This window comes from Kwoniella bestiolae, chromosome 4 (genome assembly GCF_000512585.2).
Source record: "Kwoniella bestiolae CBS 10118 chromosome 4, complete sequence".
NCBI lineage: Eukaryota > Fungi > Basidiomycota > Tremellomycetes > Tremellales > Cryptococcaceae > Kwoniella > Kwoniella bestiolae.
Window position 1 is genome coordinate 1,673,221 of NC_089244.1, and position 19,805 is coordinate 1,693,025.

The 19,805-nt window shown below is 47.2% G+C and overlaps 7 protein-coding genes across 7 annotated transcripts; 3 read left to right on the top strand and 4 right to left on the bottom strand.

Moving 5' to 3' along the window:
* Window positions 1-121: 121 nt before the first annotated feature.
* Window positions 122-1,108, bottom strand: I302_106204 (uncharacterized protein; the record flags this gene model as incomplete). Its single annotated transcript, XM_019191948.1, has 1 exon — window positions 122-1,108. The coding sequence occupies one exon, from the start codon at window positions 1,106-1,108 to the stop codon at window positions 122-124; it is 987 nt and encodes a 328-aa protein (XP_019046578.1).
* A 1,374-nt stretch (window positions 1,109-2,482) lies between these two features.
* On the top strand, window positions 2,483-4,068 carry I302_106205 (uncharacterized protein; the record flags this gene model as incomplete). The annotated part of the gene is made up of 2 exons (XM_019191949.1): window positions 2,483-3,158; window positions 3,359-4,068. The coding sequence occupies 2 exons, from the start codon at window positions 2,483-2,485 to the stop codon at window positions 4,066-4,068; spliced, it is 1,386 nt and encodes a 461-aa protein (XP_019046579.1).
* Window positions 4,069-4,350: 282 nt separating this feature from the next.
* Window positions 4,351-5,039, bottom strand: I302_106206 (mitochondrial 37S ribosomal protein bS18m; the record flags this gene model as incomplete). Its single annotated transcript, XM_019191950.1, has 2 exons — window positions 4,351-4,704; window positions 4,824-5,039. The coding sequence occupies 2 exons, from the start codon at window positions 5,037-5,039 to the stop codon at window positions 4,351-4,353; spliced, it is 570 nt and encodes a 189-aa protein (XP_019046580.1).
* A 335-nt stretch (window positions 5,040-5,374) lies between these two features.
* Window positions 5,375-8,360, top strand: I302_106207 (uncharacterized protein; the record flags this gene model as incomplete). Its single annotated transcript, XM_065870231.1, has 11 exons — window positions 5,375-5,546; window positions 5,617-5,663; window positions 5,717-5,766; window positions 5,836-5,950; window positions 6,021-6,376; window positions 6,436-6,778; window positions 6,829-6,917; window positions 6,976-7,156; window positions 7,218-7,622; window positions 7,686-8,039; window positions 8,118-8,360. The coding sequence occupies 11 exons, from the start codon at window positions 5,375-5,377 to the stop codon at window positions 8,358-8,360; spliced, it is 2,355 nt and encodes a 784-aa protein (XP_065726303.1).
* Window positions 8,361-10,774: 2,414 nt separating this feature from the next.
* Window positions 10,775-12,352, bottom strand: I302_106208 (uncharacterized protein; the record flags this gene model as incomplete). The annotated part of the gene is made up of 3 exons (XM_019191953.1): window positions 10,775-11,518; window positions 11,584-11,922; window positions 12,008-12,352. The coding sequence occupies 3 exons, from the start codon at window positions 12,350-12,352 to the stop codon at window positions 10,775-10,777; spliced, it is 1,428 nt and encodes a 475-aa protein (XP_019046583.1).
* Window positions 12,353-13,486: 1,134 nt separating this feature from the next.
* Window positions 13,487-16,617, top strand: I302_106209 (uncharacterized protein; the record flags this gene model as incomplete). The annotated part of the gene is made up of 5 exons (XM_019191954.1): window positions 13,487-14,806; window positions 14,864-15,289; window positions 15,358-16,027; window positions 16,098-16,277; window positions 16,373-16,617. 5 exons carry the CDS (start codon window positions 13,487-13,489, stop codon window positions 16,615-16,617), a joined length of 2,841 nt encoding a protein of 946 aa, XP_019046584.1.
* A 728-nt stretch (window positions 16,618-17,345) lies between these two features.
* Window positions 17,346-19,493, bottom strand: I302_106210 (uncharacterized protein; the record flags this gene model as incomplete). Its single annotated transcript, XM_019191955.1, has 7 exons — window positions 17,346-17,899; window positions 17,981-18,298; window positions 18,386-18,572; window positions 18,631-18,794; window positions 18,858-18,885; window positions 18,967-19,098; window positions 19,176-19,493. The coding sequence occupies 7 exons, from the start codon at window positions 19,491-19,493 to the stop codon at window positions 17,346-17,348; spliced, it is 1,701 nt and encodes a 566-aa protein (XP_019046585.1).
* Window positions 19,494-19,805: the final 312 nt, after the last annotated feature.

The following is a 19,805-nucleotide window of genomic DNA, read 5'->3' on the forward strand; positions in this document are numbered from 1 at the left end:
CACTGGTTTCCCATCTTGCAGCTACCGTCAGACCCCGACCTTCAGACTTCAGACCGAAGGCACCAGACCTCATCAACCCTTGATGATGCTGGCTAACACAGTAACGTCAAGCCACCCCAACTCAGTCAAATAACAAATCCGAATGCCTAGGGACCATACCATAGTCCCCTTCTTCCCACCCCAAGTCAGGTCTAGTACAGCAGCTCAACTTAGTATCCCAAACACACCTCAACCTCTTGCCCAACCTCCTCACACGTCTTTTTGAGCAACGATCTTTACGAGTCCCCATCGAGGAAATGGTGGAAGGGGAGGAGGCAAGTAATCCGCTTAGTTTTGTGACTTGATCTTCATCCCCTCCTGCCGAGATGACACCCTCCCCACATACAGAGGCGGATCCACTACTTGAGGAAGATGGGTCGCCTGGCGATCCCAAGTCCTCGTCGAGAAGTATCAGCCCAGTCATTTCTTGCCATGTTCGCGGATCCAACTGCACCAGCTTCACTTGGTCTTCGGGATCGGGATTGGCGAGGGAGATACGGTCGAATAAAGCTTTTTCTGTATCTTGGTAGGTGTCTAGGGTGTTTGGTGGGGATTTGAGCATCTCGCTGAACCACGCCGTATCGGAGCGAAGAAGGTGGGTCAGTTGATTATCTAACTGATGGACCTGTTGAGCGACATCTGCGCTGGCCTGGCTCTGGCTCTTGCGCATGAGCATGAGCATGGGATGTGTGCCATTAGATGGGATGGCGGTTACGGTGTATCGCTCGAGCCGCTTTTCAAGGGGGTAGTACCTTGCTGTACTGTATATCCTCCCATGTACCGTGTTCGGGATATCTCTGTCGTTAGAAGATGTGGGGCATTCTAGGGTGGTTACGAACGATACATCTGAACTGGATTGGGAAAGGGGACGGGGGGAATCTGGTCCACTGATAGTACGTATGTCTTGAAATTCCACTTTGTCCTCTGGACGGGGGTCTGGAATTCCGAAAGGATTGAGAGGTCGGTATCGGATGGGATAGGATAATTTGGATTGATATTGGGTGATCTCGACATCGTGTGTGTGTGGATGGTGGGTGAATTGCTGGATTGTTAGGTGAGAGTTTGTCATTGGGCTAGGCTTTGGGTTTGGTGAAATACTATGGAAGAGAAGAAACTTGTTTATCGAAACGCGGGATGAAGTCGAGATATTTTATTGGTCTGTGTGAAAAGGGTTGAATCAGACTGTTTATGGGATATCTATCTAGTGTAAAGAATATGGGACGAACCAAGAGAGTATCGATGATGCTCGTTTCTCATTTTCATCTTCACCAATGAGAGGCAATCTTATATAACAATTGATCCCTGGGGTAGGTAAGTGAGATCCGGAACGACTTTGTCATCATCTTCCACTGCTCCCTTCAGGTCGACCTTCGAGAAGCTCTACAAAAGATCTGGAGGTAGACCGAGCACCCAAAGGAGTGATGGAATTCCGTAGGTACATTAGATGGCCTTGGTCCGGGAAGTTCGGGTTTGGTGGTTCATCATTTGGTAATCCTGTCTCTGAAGCGCAATTATAGTGTGTATACCTTCATTCGGAATGTATACTATACCTGTTCGAATATCAGTAAGATGGACCGATGTCGGATCTTGAGGAAGGGAAGCGAGAATAGCGGATTGTCTCTCTTTCCGAGATTGACAGAAGCCCATGCCTGGATATATCCTTATGAATATATGGACATCGATTATTCCATCATTGAACAGATCATTTGCATCCACGATGCTCTTCAGCAATTCAAGATGCTACCTCATCGGTGTTCCAGTCACAGTGCCACACGTCTACGCTCTGAGCCAAATCGTGGCGTCGGCAGACCCCACCAGCTATCCTGTTGACGTCGAGATGAGATCAGATTACCGAACGCGTCTAACCATGGCCATTTATCTCCATGCTGGGATCAGACCAGACCAGACCCAATTATCCTAATCTCATGCAGTTCGCAAGACGATTCTGAAATCGAATAAAGAGGAACTGATATTTTCCTAGATAGATAGTTACGTAATAAACCGTCCACGCGTTTTTGGGTGTTTGGTGAAAGACGTCTGTCTCCTGACAATGTACCAATCCACTCTGTCATTTCTCTTATGTATGCGTACTCAGATATACAGCATATAAGACCATCTCGCCCGTTACGAAGACATCATCGACATTCTGCTCCGTTTCACCGGGGAAAAAGCGATATTGGAGTCAGCCAGAAACTCCGCAAGCGAAGTGTTCAGTTTACGCCAGCTTCAGCAGGCAGAGTTGGAGTTTCTTAGCATTAGATGGTGGATCGTTTAGAATAGGATACACGGTCAGGTATACTGCTTGAATAGTGAGTGACAAGATCGTACAATCCTCTTAGATATGGTAATAACATTTGCGAAGTTGGACGGATCATATTCTTCCAAGTTCAATCAGCCTGTTCATCGACTTCTCCAACATCAATCCCCTTCCATCACCTTCACCATGCCCTCCTCAATACCCAGGATGATCCTCGCTCCCATCCTGCATCTCCTCCGAGTCTCCATCCCCGTCTCAGGCTCCAAACCCTCACTCATAACCACCATCTACCTCGCCCTCATCGCCTCCCTCCAACGACTCGACCTCTCCCGCGACCCCAAGAAAACACTCCACAAACTATCCAAACACAAATTCACCATAATGAACACCCTCCCCCTCCTCTTCATGACCCTCTGTGCCCTCCACTCATTATGGATAATGCACTCCCTCTTACTCAAGCTGCTCATCCCCCTGGCGTACATCACCGCAATTTTATTACCTATAACCAGCCAATTCGTCTGGCCAGCTACCCCCATTTTCTGCTGGTTGTTAACTTTCTTCTCTGCTCGATACATCTCTTCAGCGAGCCGACCGACCATCCACGTTGCGCTATTACCGGCATTGGAATCGGTACTTTACGGAGCGAACATTTCGGATCTCCAGACCAGGTATACCAACCCCGTTTTGGACGTTATTGCGTGGTTGCCCTATGGTGTCATGCATTTCGCGGTGCCGTTCGTGGTGGCGCTGATTCTTTGGATGTTTGGGCCGAGGGGCGCGGTGCAGTTTTGGGGATTGGCTTTTGGTTGGATGAATTTGTTGGGAGTTTTTACTCAGCTGGTGTTTCCTGCTGCTGCGCCTTGTGAGTGGTTGTCTCTCGCTTTCACTTCAGAATCCTCTCCTGTCATAATCATGTAATTATTATTGCACCTCCTTGATCGGTACAATCTCCACATGTGATTCACTGCCATTCCATCGGACAATCCACTCTTATTTGTCACACCTGGAATTTAACTGATATTCTGCGATTATCTGAGAACTGATATCATTCACTCAACACAGGGTACGAAATCATCCACGGCCTCACACCCGCAGACTATTCCATGCCCGGCTCACCAGGTGGTCTACTCCGTATCGACCGTGTATTCCACTCCAGCGGATATACCAACACCTTCGGCTCGGCTCCCCTCGTCTTCGGCGCCGTACCCTCCCTCCACTCAGGCTGCGCAGTGATGGAAGCGTTGTTCCTCTCCCACTTCTTCCCTTCGTTCAAACCTTTCTATTGGGCATATGTGGGAGTATTGTGGTGGGCTACGATGTACCTGTCTCATCATTATCTGATCGACGTCACTGCTGGTGCTTGTCTTAGTATCCTTGTGTTCTACCTCACAATGCCACTGGGATTCAAGGATGTTGATCAGATTAATTGGAATAGCAATGAAAGTGCACAGGGGTACGAGATGATTAATCAGGGCGGTCCTCAGCGGGTCAAGGAGGAGTTGGATCTGGACGAGGAAATTAGGAAATTGGAGGAATCGATCGATGTGGAGGAGGGGGATGAGGAAGCTACGATACATGGGAAAGAGGATACAGTTACATTTCCTGGAAAATTACCTGAAGAACCCCTTGCGAGTGGAAGTGGGACAACAGAGGATAAACCGAAGATAAAGAAGAAGAGATCGGTCAGTTGGGGAGAGACTAAGGTTCTGGGCGAGGCTGGAGGGGATATTAGTGATCAGTTGGGAGATGGTACTAGGAAAGAGACGGTGTGAGATGAGATGGACGATGGGATTGGATTGATAAACGTTTATAGATGAATATAGGTAGAAGGGTATCACATGATATGATGAAGTGCATATGCCAATTATACCGTGTGTAAATGACAAATTGTCACTTTTACGCTGAAAGGTGTCATGGTCGTGTTTGAGCATCATATCCCATACCATATATATATGCAATGCATGATGTTGACCAACGATATACCATCAAAGGTGATATTTCTACTACCCCTCTGTAATATATCCCACTAAGATACCATAAATATTCATAACATCCTAAAACCTCCCCCCAATCTTACCCAACCCCTTCCCCAACCCACCTTGAACAGGCAAATTCGACCATCTCGAGATCAACCCCATAGACCTCGACCTCCTTACCAACTTCCCAATCTTCCTCTGACTCTTCCATGTCAGACCGGTCTCCGCACGGGACTTGATCTTCCCCATTGGATTGACGAAATTGAGGGCGAAGAGGGGATTGAGATCGTGGTCTAGCGGGGAGGATTGGGTTAGGTGGAAGGGGTCGATCTTGGATGCGATTTTCTTGGATGGGCCGAGGAGGGGGGATTTGGCGTATGGTCTTGGGGTTGGGTAGAGCGAGGAGTTGGTGAGGGAGTGGGGTGGGGCGTACTATTTCGATCGGAAGGGTGGTTAGTATATACATTTAGAGTGATACTTTATGTCTGGGATTAGAAAAAATGTGAAAGAAGAAAGAATGTGGGTGCGGGAATGGAGACTAAACAACTCACAGAGTTCGGCCTGAACACCTTCCTCTTCTCATCTGCCTCTGTCTTGACTCTGCTAGTCATCGAATCGAACAGTCGCCTGGTAGCGTCGTCGGTGGATGCTGAAGATAGTAACGAAGCTATTGAATCCCTTGCTGAGGGAGTTGAGCTTGATCCAGCGGGAGCACGGTGTGGGAGGGAGGTGTGGAGTAATCTGATGGATAAAGGTGGTCGGACCATTGTGAATGAGTGTGCTGGGTTTTGACTTGTTGCTATGAGTTGAAAGTTGAGTTTGCGATTGTTATGTGTCTTGAACAGGGATAGGAGAGGATGGAAGCTGAAGAAGACGAGAAGATGAGATACTACAGTGTAGGTGAAAAAGTAGGACCTCTAACATTGATTTACTGATTTATTTATTTATTTCGTCCCCTCCATTTACATTCAGCCCATATCCGGTGTGGAGACTCCGCCTCGTTCTCGTCAACAATCAATCAAAATATTCGAGTTGAGGTTGTCCAACATTTGTATGTCTTTTCTCGTCTCCATATGTATGGACAAAGCAAGCATAACCCAACATGCCCAAAGCACCCTCCGCCCAAGCTGGTCCATCGAGACCCAACTGTGGGAGACCGGTCAAACCTATACATAAGACCGTAGATCTACTAAGAAGTAATGAAGCGCAGAAGAGAAAGGGCAAGGGAAAAGAGAAAGAGATCCTGGGCGATGGGCTTATGGGTCTGATAGATGGTCAGTCTATGAAAACCCTACTTGATCGTATTCATCAGTCATATTGCTTAGCTGATATGCTTGCGAGTAGACGTGAAGCGATTACCTGGGATGATACAGGTCGAAAAGTTCGCAGAGGTAGGTAGTTATCTGCATCTTGTGTTGTCTGTAACTAATGATCTATTATACAGACAAGAGCATTGGAGATACATGCTTTTCAGACTGCTATCAAAGTCGCAGCGTGAGCTTCCTTCACCTCACCATTCTGATAAATTATTAAGCTGATGAGATCCATTGGGTATGACGACAGGGCTCAAGGTAGCACTCGAGCTTTTCAATCTCTTCCTCGTCATCTGCGTAGAAGAGCAGCCAGTCATAATCCCCGACGAGTACCCAAAAGACTCAGGTCAAAAGCTGCTGCAGAGGTGAATTTGAGCCGTTCCATCTCATCAACAATTTCGGACGTCTAGCTAATGATGCACCACTCCCCCCCAGATCGATCCGGGAGATACAATAGCTAAGAAACACCGTAAGATCGCGAGACTTCGACGTAAAGGTACTCTCAGAGATCACATATCACGTACAGAGCAGTTCGCACTCAGGCAAAAGAACAAAACTTGGCTACCTACTCATGTGTGGCATGCTAAGCGATATCATATGACGAATTTATGGGGATACAGGCTGCCCCTCACTCCCACACTCAAATCGTTTAGACCTGCCTATAGAGCCGGGCGAAGGAAGGTCGTAGGATTTGATACGAGCTACTATGGGATTATCGAGCTTGAAGGCGCACGAGAAGAGATCATTGGAGTGTTGGGAAGGTTAAGTGGAGGGAAGTTTGCTGGATCAAAGTAAGCTCGCACACTCCAGTGCCTGATATGGGGTTATCTGAGCTGATACATTTTGGTAGGTACGAAGATGGCTCGAGGGTTGCGAATATCATGCTATACCATTACGACTCTTTCCCCACTAGCCTGATCGGTCAGGCGGAGGTCATTTGGCAGACTCCCTCAGAATCTGAGATGAAACGCGTATGGCTTCGATTGCATCCTTCGATATTCAATGAAACCTGGAATGCACTCAAGATGGCAACCTCCCAACTTCAACAAAGCGAATCATCCTCGATACGGACCTTGCAGATTAGAGATCTCAGAGGCGATATCAACTCAATCGATTTGATAGGACCAAAAGCTGGAAAGGTCTTGAGAAGGATTTTGAGATTATGTAAAGATGAGAAGGGAGTCAAGAACAAAGTGAGCAGAAAATATTCCTGTGATCCGGCATTGAGCTGACTTCCTCGTAGTTCTTTGAAAATCTGAGGGACTTGGATGATCCTGCTCAGTTGACTGAGGGAATGGTGGCTGGACTGAAGGTCCATGATCCAAGATTGAAGTATGTAGATCTTGCACTTTTCCTCTTCTGTACCCTGATCGCTGACGGTACTTTTCAGCTTCCCACCCCCTCGACTTTCATCGAAGAACGAAGATTCTAGAGAAGAAGACATCTTGCGATCCGATCACCTTCTACCCTCCTCCGAACTCGCTCAGAGTACTTTATGGAACGGTGATGTGAGAGAAGACCTCTCGAAAGCAGCTTACACAAAGTATCAACTGGATGCACGACGGCACAGAGTGAGTCACTAGTAGACGGAGTTTCGATTGATGTGACTGACGCGGCTCGTTCTTTCCCCAGCTTGGATTACCAGGAACGAAATTACGCCCGATGTCTACTGATGATCGTATACCTATCATCCTGTACCAACGATCCATCGCATCACCTCGCAATACCTCTGAAGGATTCTACGGCTTCACCATACTCCTGCCACCAGGTACATGGGCTCAGTACTTCCTCTCTTCCCTCGTCTACTCCGGAGTCCTGTTTGGTGGAATCATAGAACGTGCTGTTCAACATCGAGAAGCGGGTGTACCTTGTTTTCCCGAAGATTACGGTCAAATCTGTAAAGCTGGTAAACAATGGGAAGTGAAGAAAGGCGATAAAGAGAAGGAAACGTTCGATAGGAAACCACCGGGTAGAAGACCCGAGTTTGGGTTGATGGGTACACAGGATCCTTGGTGGCCTGACTGGAGTAAGGTGATGGTGAGTCATATTCCAATGGCAAGGGAAGCCTTTTCACGCTAATTGCAGATCCCTGACTCGCAGAACAAGGACACGGGCGAAGAATCTTCCGTAAATGGTTCCCCTCCTGCCATCAAACCATGGCTTTTACCTTTTCCTTTCACCTCTCATCTCACCTCACTCCTCGACCCCTCCTCGCTACTCAGGATGTTGAATGCCTTCCGATCTCAGCGATCTATGGCCCCTCTGTCGTCTGAAAAGGGCCATCAGCTATTCGATACAGCTTTGGTACACGTCGAAGTGAATGTACTAGGCAGAGGTTCGCCAGGTGATATGGCTATGATCTGTGGATTGCCCAAGGGTGAAAGGAAGGAATGGATAGAAGCGTATGAGAAAGGGGATAAAGCCGACTCGGGTGAACTGAACGATCTGCACAAGGTGAGTAATCAGCTTGCAATTTCAGGTCGAATGCCATTATCCGATAGAGCAGTAAGCTGATCTGACTTTTGGATTTAGCTTGGCGAAAGATTGCCTTCTCAGGATAGTGTCATTGGGTACGCGACTACTGGTAATTTCTCGCTGTCGAGGGGACAAGGATATGCTCTTGGTACGATTACTCTCAAATCCTGGGTTGATGCTTTGAGGGATGCGGGGGGAGCTGAGAGGGTGGATGGGTGGGAGAAGAGGGTGCTGGTCGGGGTTAAGAATAGGGATGGGAGGTTGAGTAGGCTGGCGGAGTTAAAGGTGGTACTGAATTAGAGAGAAAGCACGTGGATATGTATTATCATCATGTCTGATGTATGGGTGAGCCAACACTGTGTATACAAAATGACTAGATCCTGGTCCAATGGATCAGGCCCGCGTTTCAACTTGGCAAGCAGATCGTCAGTTTGCTTTCAGACAAAAAGTTGTATAAGTTACGCGGAGTTCATTGTATCACACAGAAAATTCGTGTAGAGCGCCCGTTTGGTAACGTTCTTTTGGTTTACAGGACCTATTCACAGGGCAAACTACATTTCAGGGCTGTGTCAGATGTCGGGAATCATTCCCTTATGGATCTGAGGCTTCGCAATGCATGGTATGCAGATTGGTCAGACCAGAAAATGGAAAATTTAAAAAGCAGACGCCACCATTTTCATTGTTGTGCAGTAAAGCTCCAAGTTTTATCTCTGTCACCTCATCCATATCTGGCTTACGCCAAAAGGATCGATCTGGCTGGGCCCTCGGGACCTCCAGTATGCAAATGTTCGTATGTACAGTTCGTCTCACTGACATCCGGCCAGTACCGTGCTTATCTTATGAGTGAATCGACTCGGTCTGACCAATTTAAGACAGGCAGCAACGGTGCGCGTCATTTGGAACCCCGTCCGTCAGACAAGTTGTACTTTATGTCATAGATGTACGTTGAAATTCCGAAACGATGTATGGATGGGCACACAAGGTTGGCAGTACGCTAATAGACTACTTCGTACCTGTGTAAACTGAGCAGGAAAAGTTCTGATCATCTGCACAGGGCGCCGAGGGTCTGTGTGGTGGTCTCCCTCATGCATCTTTGACGAGACTTGTTAGGCAGCGGAAAAGGGATTGAGAAATGCATTGCAGGTGGTCACGGTATTTAGCCTATGGTGATGGTAAGAGATCAGAAGCACAGCTACTCGCTTGACCATTGATCAGGCAAGATCTATGCAGTCTGAAAACTTTGATTGCGCCTTTACATCTGAAAACTCAATCCTGTGAAGTTGTTTCTGCCTCGCCTTATCTGTCATAACGTCGAGGTCACTGTCATGCGCCTCTGCAGTGAGTTGAGATCCCGTGAGCTGCTTCGCTAACGTCTCGTCGATATAGCGAACATTTCCTGGAGGGACATTCGAATCTGTCAACTGCGTCTCTTGAAAGCTTTTGAGAGCAGCCGGCAGATCTTGATCTGCGTAAGGACTCTCCATGATTTGCTCTTTAAACCCTTTGAGTCCGCGTCGGAAATGCTCAATCATGCTTACCATTCCGGCTTGATTTGTGCTTTCTTTGAACTCTCCATACTGAATACAAGCCGTGTGGAGATGCGTCGTCCCATCATCTCCACCGGTTGACCAGTTAGAATAGACCACTCGATCATTCGTCTTGGGGTCGTACAGTCTTGGAGGTTTCCCGCGATACGAAAGAGTGTACCAAGACTCTTTGATGGAAGGTGCCTTGGACGCATCGAGACTGAGTGTGGAATAGTATACCAAAGCCATGTCTTCTGGTGCCTGCAAGTATGGGATAAAATTTCTAGATTAGTGAGATAGAAACAAAATGAATCGAGCTCTCATGGGCCAATATGAGCGTATATATACCATACTTTGAGTGGCGAGACGTCCAAAGCTATGCCAAGCGAGATGGAGAAATCGACTCGAAAAAGAATGCTCCTATGCGGTGTGCACGTCATCGGGGACGCTAGACCTTTCACAGATGACCCGAAGCGGAGATTGCTTCTGACCGACCTTTCGGAGTTGACCTCCTGTCATCATGTACGAGACCTTTGGGAAGCTTGAGGGGCAAGGCGTCGTTCCGGGCATAATTCACCAGCGGAGAAGATTTCGCCCTGAGCGAGGATGGCAATCCATGACGAAATCTTGCATGGCGAAGATCTCTCGTGCCAACACCAAGAATCTCCAGTGGGAGACGAGGCGGTGCATTGACCGGCAGGCCGGGAATAGAACATACCTCGAATTTCGGACTGTACGACGAAACACAGGGCAGAGCCGAATTGAATGAAAGGATCTGAGAATTATGACGTGATACGTATGGGAAGTTGTGCAACAGTGATAGGAGTTAATGGTGAAAGGAGTTAAATGAGATTGGAAATTTGCGTGAAATTAGTGAGAAAGTCTATCTCCAAAAAGAGAATGCGTGCATGAAAAAGTACTACCATAAACGCTACTTCACAGGCCAAATTCTCATGTCTCATTGATTGCTCAAAGGCACGACTGATCGACGTGACAATGTCTGACGATGTAAGAAGACTGGGTTGATCATTGGCCCTTCCTTGCGTGATCATCCTTCTCGCTTTGGCCTTTCATCTTGTCTCGTCGTCGCAAGATCTTGGGTAAAATATGAGAGTTTAGAGTGACCTTTTCAGCCTATCGTTGAACAGATCTTCACTCACAAGCACTAGGATTGACTGGCAAAAACCACTATTTGAGCCAGTCAAGCCACCCTATCTCGCAATCAAGGTCCTGCGTCCTCTCATCAATGTTCGACAAGGAGAAAGGGACAACGCTCGTCCCGCTGGCCATCACGCTGGCATGGTGGCCGTTGGTCCTCCTCCTGAACCATCCGACTTCTTCTTCAGCATCTTTGGGTTGGCTCTCCTTATCAGGAAGTGATCGGACCAAGTCAGGTAGGAGTTCCAGATGAGCAGCTAACCAGATTGAAGAGATTTCAGCGGTAAGCGGACAGAAGATCGAGGAATTATATCCTATGAAAGCTAGATCAGGGGCATCGGTTGGTAAGATGTGCTTGTAGAGTATCCAGTCTCCAGCTTTGTTGATGATCTCGTTTCGATACTCTTCAGGTAAAAAGGAAGGGATGTCTTGTTTCCATCCTGTGCCACAGACAATCACATCTGCTGGTAAGACATGACCATTTGATAGCGAAACTACTCGCTCGCCCAAGGACTCAACGGTGACGCCCCTCTCCATCTTTATTTTCCCTTGTTGGGCTGCTTCGACAAAACCAGGAGTAGCTAGCGATAATCCTGATCCGGCGATGGTTTCGAATGGCTGGTTTGGTAATAATCCCAGATTTACCAATCTGAGCTGAATCATGATGACCCAGCTCATCACGCCAAAGATGATCGCCCGGATACGCTTACCAATCCCATGATTCAGGAAGCGTTGCGAAAACCAAGGTCGGATGTAGAGAAAAAGGCTTTCACCCTATTTGTAGACGATGTGTACCGTCAGCTCATCCTCAACGATGGAAGTGTAAGACATCACCTCACAAATCTAGTCAATATAAAGAAAGAATAGTGAACGACCCCTCCGATATAAGTGGGTAGCTTCCATGTTACATCCCTTGCTACTATAATCACTGCTTTGGAAATTGATGAGGCACTGACAGCCACATCACAGGCGGACTTACCGTATCCTATCACGACAATGTGCTTTTCTCCAAAATCATTCAATCTGTGCACATTGGAGGTATGAACGATGACACTCCCAGCGGCGGTGAAGCGCTCAGTACCTTGAAAGGTAGGGATTTTAGGCTGGCTGAAAACCCCAGCGGCGCATATGAGGTAGTCAAATGTGAACCATTGATCTCCATGATCAGCTGAGTGAGCCTGCAGAACAAATGACGATTTTGGCATCACCTCAGCCGAGATCCCCTGTCTCATCTACGCCAGACCCAACCGAGGCTGTACGTACCTGGATCATCCAGCCGTCATCTGTCTTCTTCGCCAGAATTACCCTAGTTTTCAACCTTAACCTGCCTTCCTTGTCCAAGTGGTGCTTCTGAGCGTAAAACTCCATGTAAGCTTGTATTTGGCAACAATCAGGATGTAGCGGATATTCCCTTGGCATGGGGAGTGTAGAAAATCGATAAGTGTCTCCTGTGTTCTGTGCTTTCAGACCTGGATAATGGTTGGTGGATGACCAGACTCCGCCTACGTCTGGGGAGGAATCGAAGATGACTACCGAGTGACCAAACGACAGGAAAGCGGTGGCTGCTGCTAGGCCAGAGTAGCCTGCTCCAATGATAGCTACGTGCATTTGGAGTTGGTTGGGGCGATGTGAGGAAGAGACAATGGGGAGGAGGGGACAATAGGGAGGATAAGCGAAACATGTAGTCGAATTATTATAATCGGCGTTCTTGGCTCAAAAGCATACCGATCACCTCTCTTGGACTCGGAAGGTTACACCTCGATACGTTCGCTTCTCTTATATGCTTCTTAGGAACTGTACAGCAGATTATGCACAGCGTGACCAAGCCTGGTGAAAGGATTATGACGACACCGAGATGATCGTGTCAGACTCACCGAACAGGAAGAAGCATTCCCTCCCACTGAGTGTCATATTTATGAACCTGGTCTAGATCTATTCTTATCCTTTGTATACCAAACCTCGTTCACAGCTTTTTCCTTGTCCATTGTTGTCATCCTTCGAGATAGATCCATGGTCTCTGTGCGGGCGATACCTGACGTTGACAGTTTGTACATAGGCCACACTCGGGGAGTTTTTATCCGCTAGGACCAATGTAAGTGTTTGACAATCGCTCGTATGCCATGGAGTGAATCGAGTAAACTGTCACCGGCCCTGGAGGTCACGACGCCGTCACGAGATACAAGTTGATCAGAAGCAACCTGGTTTCATCTGAAAGTTCAAGCAATAGTTCTGCACACTTGACAACTCATAATCTTTGCCACAGTCCTGACTTTTATCTCCCTCTTGACTCGCTGGTGAGATGTACAATACACACGTGCAAAAGTTCGCCACCCGACAGTTGGATGCCACACCTTTCAAAGTTACGTAATTACCGGAGACAGATCTAGTGTTTATCAGGATATAATCTATTCATAGCTCACCCCCCTCCCCTCCCTTTTTCCTTTTCAACATCCCCTCTTTCGAAATCTCTTTTACCTTTCTTGATAACGCAGCATCGAACACATAGTCACTCGTTTGTACATTTACAACAGACCCTCAACACCTGCTACCTCGTATATCCGGACATCTCATCCAACTCACCACAACCCAGTCCTCATCTCCATTGCCCTTCTTGCACCTCTCATCTCTCGCTTGTCTCCTCACTCCAATTTGACCGGATGGTCGGATCCACATTCTTCGGCAGCCCAAAAGGCACCTCATTCTTTCGAATCTACCCATGACTCCCTCCTTAGTCTGTGAAACATGTCACCTTCTCCTTCTACGCCTCGCCCCAAATTCTCAATAGGCGATACTCCTTATGGGAATGAACCTCTTCCCGAGACTGAGGAACAAACGCCTAGCGCCCATCCTCAGACTAGACCAAATCCTAGATTATCACCAATAATCGCTCGAGATACCATCTTGTCTCCAGTCAGCCCCATCCAACCCCAATTTGCGGAACTTCTTACTCCCCTCAAGTTACGTAGGAAAAGGAACCGTCCGCCTGTCAATCAACAGCCCACTTCCATACCCCCTGTAGCTGGACCGTCAAGATTAGGTTATTACACTTTAGATGGAGATTTGTACAGGGGAGCAATCAGGGATCCGACCATACCGGATCAACAACTGATGGATGAAGATGCGGTTTCTCTCGGTACAAGCAGCACCTCCAGTGCTAGTTCAACCTGGTCTGAAAATTTAGAAAGGGCCAGAGCAGTCATAGAGAGATTTGGTGAAGCTTTGGGAGTAAGAAGGGGAAGTCATTCTTCGGACTCTGATACAACGGATACGACAGATACTGAGTCTCACGGCGGAAGGTCGTCTGTATCTATCAAGACGAGAAAGCGGAGGAAAAGAAGGGGATCTAGATTGACTAGAACGGAAACTGCTTTAAGTCGTCAGACTTCATCTAGTCCACATCCACCAAAACGACAACAGATCCCTAAGAAACGAGAGTTCACTCTACTACTACCACCCAAGTTGGAAGAAGTTGATATAGGAGTTAGAAGTTCTGTCGCTTCTTCCGAAAGGGAACAATCCACTCTGGTCGAAGGGGATGGTAGCCCTCAGTCACTTGGTCAAAAGGCATATCCACCTGATAGAGTCGTTGTCACACCTTCTTTGCCCGTCATCACCGAACATATCCGCTCACTCCGCCTTGCCAATGGTTTCTTCCCCATGGACACAACCCCTCTCCCAACGCCTGCTCCTACCCCAAACGTACCCATCCGTAAGAGCGGTTCTGCCCCTGGACGCTCTCGTACAGCAAAAGGACCACCTTCATTTCCCTTACCCCCGAGACCATCAGCCTCTCGCACTCAATCACGATTACATGTCCTCAGAGGAGACATGGCCACAGATCCAATAAGGCCGAAATCTGTATCTGATTTACTAGGTCTCGCGAGACCAGATTCGACTGGGAGCTTATCATCAATGAAAGCGGAATATCATCCACCTTCGAGGCTGGGAACGCCGACTGTCGCGAAAGATGGATTTGATTTCATGAAGAAAGGAAAGTCCAATGAGACGTGGTGGTTGGACGTATCTTGCCCCGGATGGGAAGATTTGAGGGATCTTGGAGAGGTAAGCGTGTTCATGTTTGATGGAAGTGAACACACGTCTGACTTTCTCTCGCCATAGCTGCTTGGACTTCACCCACTTACCCTTGAAGATGTGTTGCAACAAGATCCTCGGGAAAAGTTAGATCACTTCGATAAACTAGGTTACTATTTCCTGGTCGTCCGAGCTTTAGATGAGAGCTACTTCAAGTATACTCCCGGCTCGGCGAGCGCATCCGGTGCGACTCTTGCTGAAGCTCCAGCTATAAGAAGTGCAGATACCGCTCCCGAGATCTACGAGATGCAAGAAACGGACAACAGGGAAAGTGAGAAGAAGGAAGGGAGAAGAAGGGGTTGGGGTATGGGCAGAGCCACGGGAAAACACGCTAGTAAATCAGGAGAGAAGGTGGAAATTGTAGAAGATCGTCCGGGAAAAGAAGGGCTGGAAGGTGTGGGAGTGGGTGCGGTCAACGTCTATCTGGTAGTTTTTGCAGATGGCATTGTTAGCGTGAGTCGTTGAATCGATGTTACCCTTTTGTCCCTCGAGAGTCACTGAGCTAACGTTTTGTCGAGCAGTTCCACTTTGCAGACATATCCAAACATACTCGACGAGTGCTTGAACGCGCCCTCAACTTCCCCAATCCCGACCATAATTCCGATTGGATAGCTCACGGACTTATCGATTCTATTGTTGACGCATTCTTCCCTCTTATTCGTTATGTCGATGGAGAAGTGGATGACATCGATTCTCTTACTATCGATCCGACAACCGATCCAAAGAAGACGACAGCTGTCCTTGAGAGCGAACCCATCCCCTCACCCGAAACATCTTGGAACGAGTTCGAACTGAACGAAAAGCATCTATCGTCAAACGAGAAACCAAGTCTACTACCTCATATGTGGAAACAGACCTCGCCCCGCAAACCATCCAAGACAAGCTACAACCTCAGGCGAACCCTACGCGACAAGCTCAGATTACCCTCTATGAAAATCCCGATCCCTCGACCACTTATATACTTTAGGTTATTCTTTCTCCCTACCTCTTCGGCCATCCGAAGAAAACACGAACAAGTCTCTGAAGCTGTTTTTGACCGTTCGACAATGTTAAAACGAATTACAGATATGAGAAGACTGGTGACTGGGTTGACGAGATTGTTAGGCGCTAAAGGTGCTGTCATTGGGAGATTGAGAAAGAGGGCGATGGAGGAGGGAGCAACGATGGATGCTTATATTGGCGATGTGGAGGGTAAGTCCTTCTACCGCTTACACGTGATATGTGGGCTTGAGCTGATATTTGTATCATGTCCAATGTGCAGATCATATTTTGCTGCTGCAAACTTCGCTATACCACTACGAATACATCTTATCGCACTGTCAGCCTGCCTACCTATCGCATCTCAACGTTTCTTTCTCCTTCGCAAGAGGTGGTACAGACCAGGCTATCCTGGCTCTGTCCACTGTGACCATCTCAATCTTACCAATGCAGTTTGTCCTGGGTGAGTCGGAGAATCCTCTTCCCAATCATTTGTCGCCATATATATTAGGTTGAGTTTCCCAACTGATATTGATACTTATTATCCTCCATTCACAGGTCTATTCTCAATGAATATCAACGTCCCTCACAATGGTGATCGCGATATGGATGCACACGAACATACGGACGGGACCGAATCCCCGCACGGTTATTTCGCAGGTATCGTCATTGCCATTTTCCTCGTCGCATGCGTGATGGTCACTGTTATAAGGTATTGGAGATGGTTGGCAAGGAAGAAATGGTCTAGCCTTAGAGGAGCGGACGTACCTGATTTCTGGGAAGGTTTCTGGGGGTGGAGATGAGTGTTGGGTTGGGAGATTAGATGAGTAGATTTAGAGTAAATCTCTCGAGAACGGAGAGATACAGATGATTTTTTTTTCTTCTTCTTTTTCCTTTTGGCCTTGTTTCCCTGTACACCACTTTGCATCTGTATATATATCAAGCATATTCATTATTACCTTATTTCGTCATTATTGCCTGGGAGGATACGATATGACATAATTTATTTGATCTAATACCACTTCATGTATAATATCTAATTTATCGACTCGTGCTCAACATGATGTAGCATTATTGAACAACGTGATTTGGGAATCCACCTGAGTAGCTGATGTGCTGAACAAGAATTGAAAAACATCTTGAACCTTACAAACCATATACAGCTTGCTCGTTCGCAGGCTGAGGCGACCGATTCTGATATAAGTTACTTACAGTACATGACAAAAATGTTTCCTTTGTTTCGTACGTGACCAATACATAGGACAGTGAGATACAAAATACAAGTGATTTCAACACATAAGCTACATTTTTACATAAGGGGAGGGTTTCTCTCATTCACATAATTACACGTCGGTATAGCTACAAGCACATGACAGCATACAGGAAACGCAAACAAACACTCTAATACAAACAGCGTACAAAGCAAATCCACCCTCCCAGATCACAAACAAAAATCACATAGATATCTTCCTTAGAGCAATCCACACTGACGTTCCCTACAGTATCCCATGGTATTCTCGATACTCAATGCTCAATAAGAACAATCAAACCAAATAACCAGCTCCTCAAATTCCATCTTCCACATCTTGAGCAGCTTGAACTTCTTCGAGGAAGTATACCCCAGATCGTCCAAGTGATCTGTAGAGCATTGAACCCAATCTTGTCCTTCTCTTAGATACGACTCAATCTCCTCTTCATTCTCATTCCCATCCCCATTCCCATTTCCCTCTACATCCTCCAACATTACCTCAGATTTCTTACCCAGTTCCGAATAACTATTCAATTGTGACTTCCTCTCCTGTAAGTCTTTATGCCCATGTAGAATCTCCAAATGTAGTCTGGCTAATCCGAATGCTAGGAAGCACGTCATCGGCGTAGATAAATTATGATTCAGCGATAAGAAGGAAGTGTAACTTTGAGTATACGATTCGATCGTGTCTCTCATTATCGGTATTGTTTGAGGTAAGGTCGATAGGAGTCGTCCGTATCGGAGTTGGAGGTGTGGGATGGGGTATACCACGTCTGGGCAAATTTGGAGGAATTTGGGTATCAGTGGAGATAGGAGTTTGATCTCGTCTTGTATTGCTGTAGATACATCAACATCAGCTTAGACCGTCTGCAATGCTATCATTTTTTTCTTTGGACGAGACGTGAGACGTAACCTACATTCTGTGTCGGGAGGTAGACTGACACCTTCCTCTTCTCTCTTCCATGGTTCTTCGACTAGATCCAGGAGTTGCTTATATCGCTGTTCAAATTGTTCGGTGGAGACGCTCTCTGGACATCTATCGCATTCCCTCTTGTCGTCCTTGGATGTTGAAAACTTGTTCATCGGGGTCAGGGGTACCAGACCGCCCAACGTACAACTCGGATGAGTCGCTGCCCATCGACAATCAACGACCTTGACCGAACAGTAAGGGCATATCTGGGAATGGTCGAAGCCGAATGGTGCCAAAGCGTTCTGACGAAGGTGAACAGGCAGTGCTAGGTCGTTATATGATATCGTAATCTACATTTATAAGGAGCAATGAGCTCTCCCAGAATGATATGGAATGAACGACGATGACATACCTTCTTCTCCTGGATATATCATTCGGTTGGCAACCAACTTCATCCCTTCCTTTTCGTTCGGTCCATCGTGGAACACGATCTGAGCGTTGGGTTTACAAGAGTGGCGAATCATCGATAGTCCAGGTGAGAGGGCTATTCCAACGGGATTCGCAGAGGTGTCGTACAGCGTGAATTGGCATGATGAGATCTGCCAATACGAAGCACATCAGAGTCGTACAATCTTCCGGCACAGAGGAGCGCCTTACGCGTTTGATCAGTGAGCTGAATTCTTCAATGTCGTTGATATGATAGAGATATAACTGAAGATGATGGTTTGTTTCTCCACCTTCTTGTTGTAGTTTACCCAGGAGCTGGATGACGTTATCTTGAATCTTTTGTCTCTCTTTCGTTGAGAGTGAGAAACCCGGGTCTAGGGATGTGCTTCAAGTCAGATTTTGCTGAGGGGTTAGGGATCATTCTTGATTGGACTCACCGGGATGATAGGGGAGGGGATCGTAGAGCTACAAGCCAGTGAAATAAAATCAGTGCTAATGTATTGTGAACATCAATGCAAAGTGAGCCAGGCATGGAGTTGAGCTCACTTGGTTCCCGAATCTTCTGGCGGTCAAGACCTTAGCTACCATCCTGGGGAACGTGCAGGGCACCCATCCAGCGTTATTCGCCAATCCTCTACACTCGTCGTTAAGGATGCACCAGGTACTAGCATAACATTTCTACGATTGCGACAACACCGTGTCAGCTTCTGAATTGAAACCCAGTACAGCTAGAGAAAGGTGAATGGGTCACTCACAACACTGCAGAAAACGTGTACTTGACATCTTGAACATTTCAGCATCCTCTCGTGCATTGCTGTGAGATCGAGCTCTAGCTCCTCACTAAGCTGCTGGGCAGATTTCAAACAGCCTGAACAGTGAGTCGATAATAGAGCTGAGTTGAGAGTGGGAAGTAGCGGTGTTGTGGTGTGGATCGTATCTCCCTTTTCAACGGGTGAGGGTATTTCGCTTAGTACGACTTTACGCTCGCCTTTGACGGGCGTGAGGTTACTCGTGCGATCGCAGGACCCTCCGGTTGTGTTCGTGCGGTTGGTGGGTCCCATCCTTGCGACCATTATGGGCAGGTAGGCTCTCGTCCAATCTTTTAGACTGGTCTTGATAGGGATCGAAAGGAGATGTTATCGGTAATCAGTGGAAGGGTGCGAGGTGGTTTGAATTTGACCCATTCCCTCCAGATGAAAAAGAGGGGAATTGATGAAGTTGAGGAATGCTGTACTATGGTATACCTGTGACTGTATTTGGCTCGACGGATCAAGACAGAAAGAAGGGGGTCGATATTGAGTTGTAGTTATACGAGATGAGGTGAGAAAAATGAGAAGAAGAAAAGAGATATCAGACCGAAGAGAGTGAGCTAATTGATCAAATTA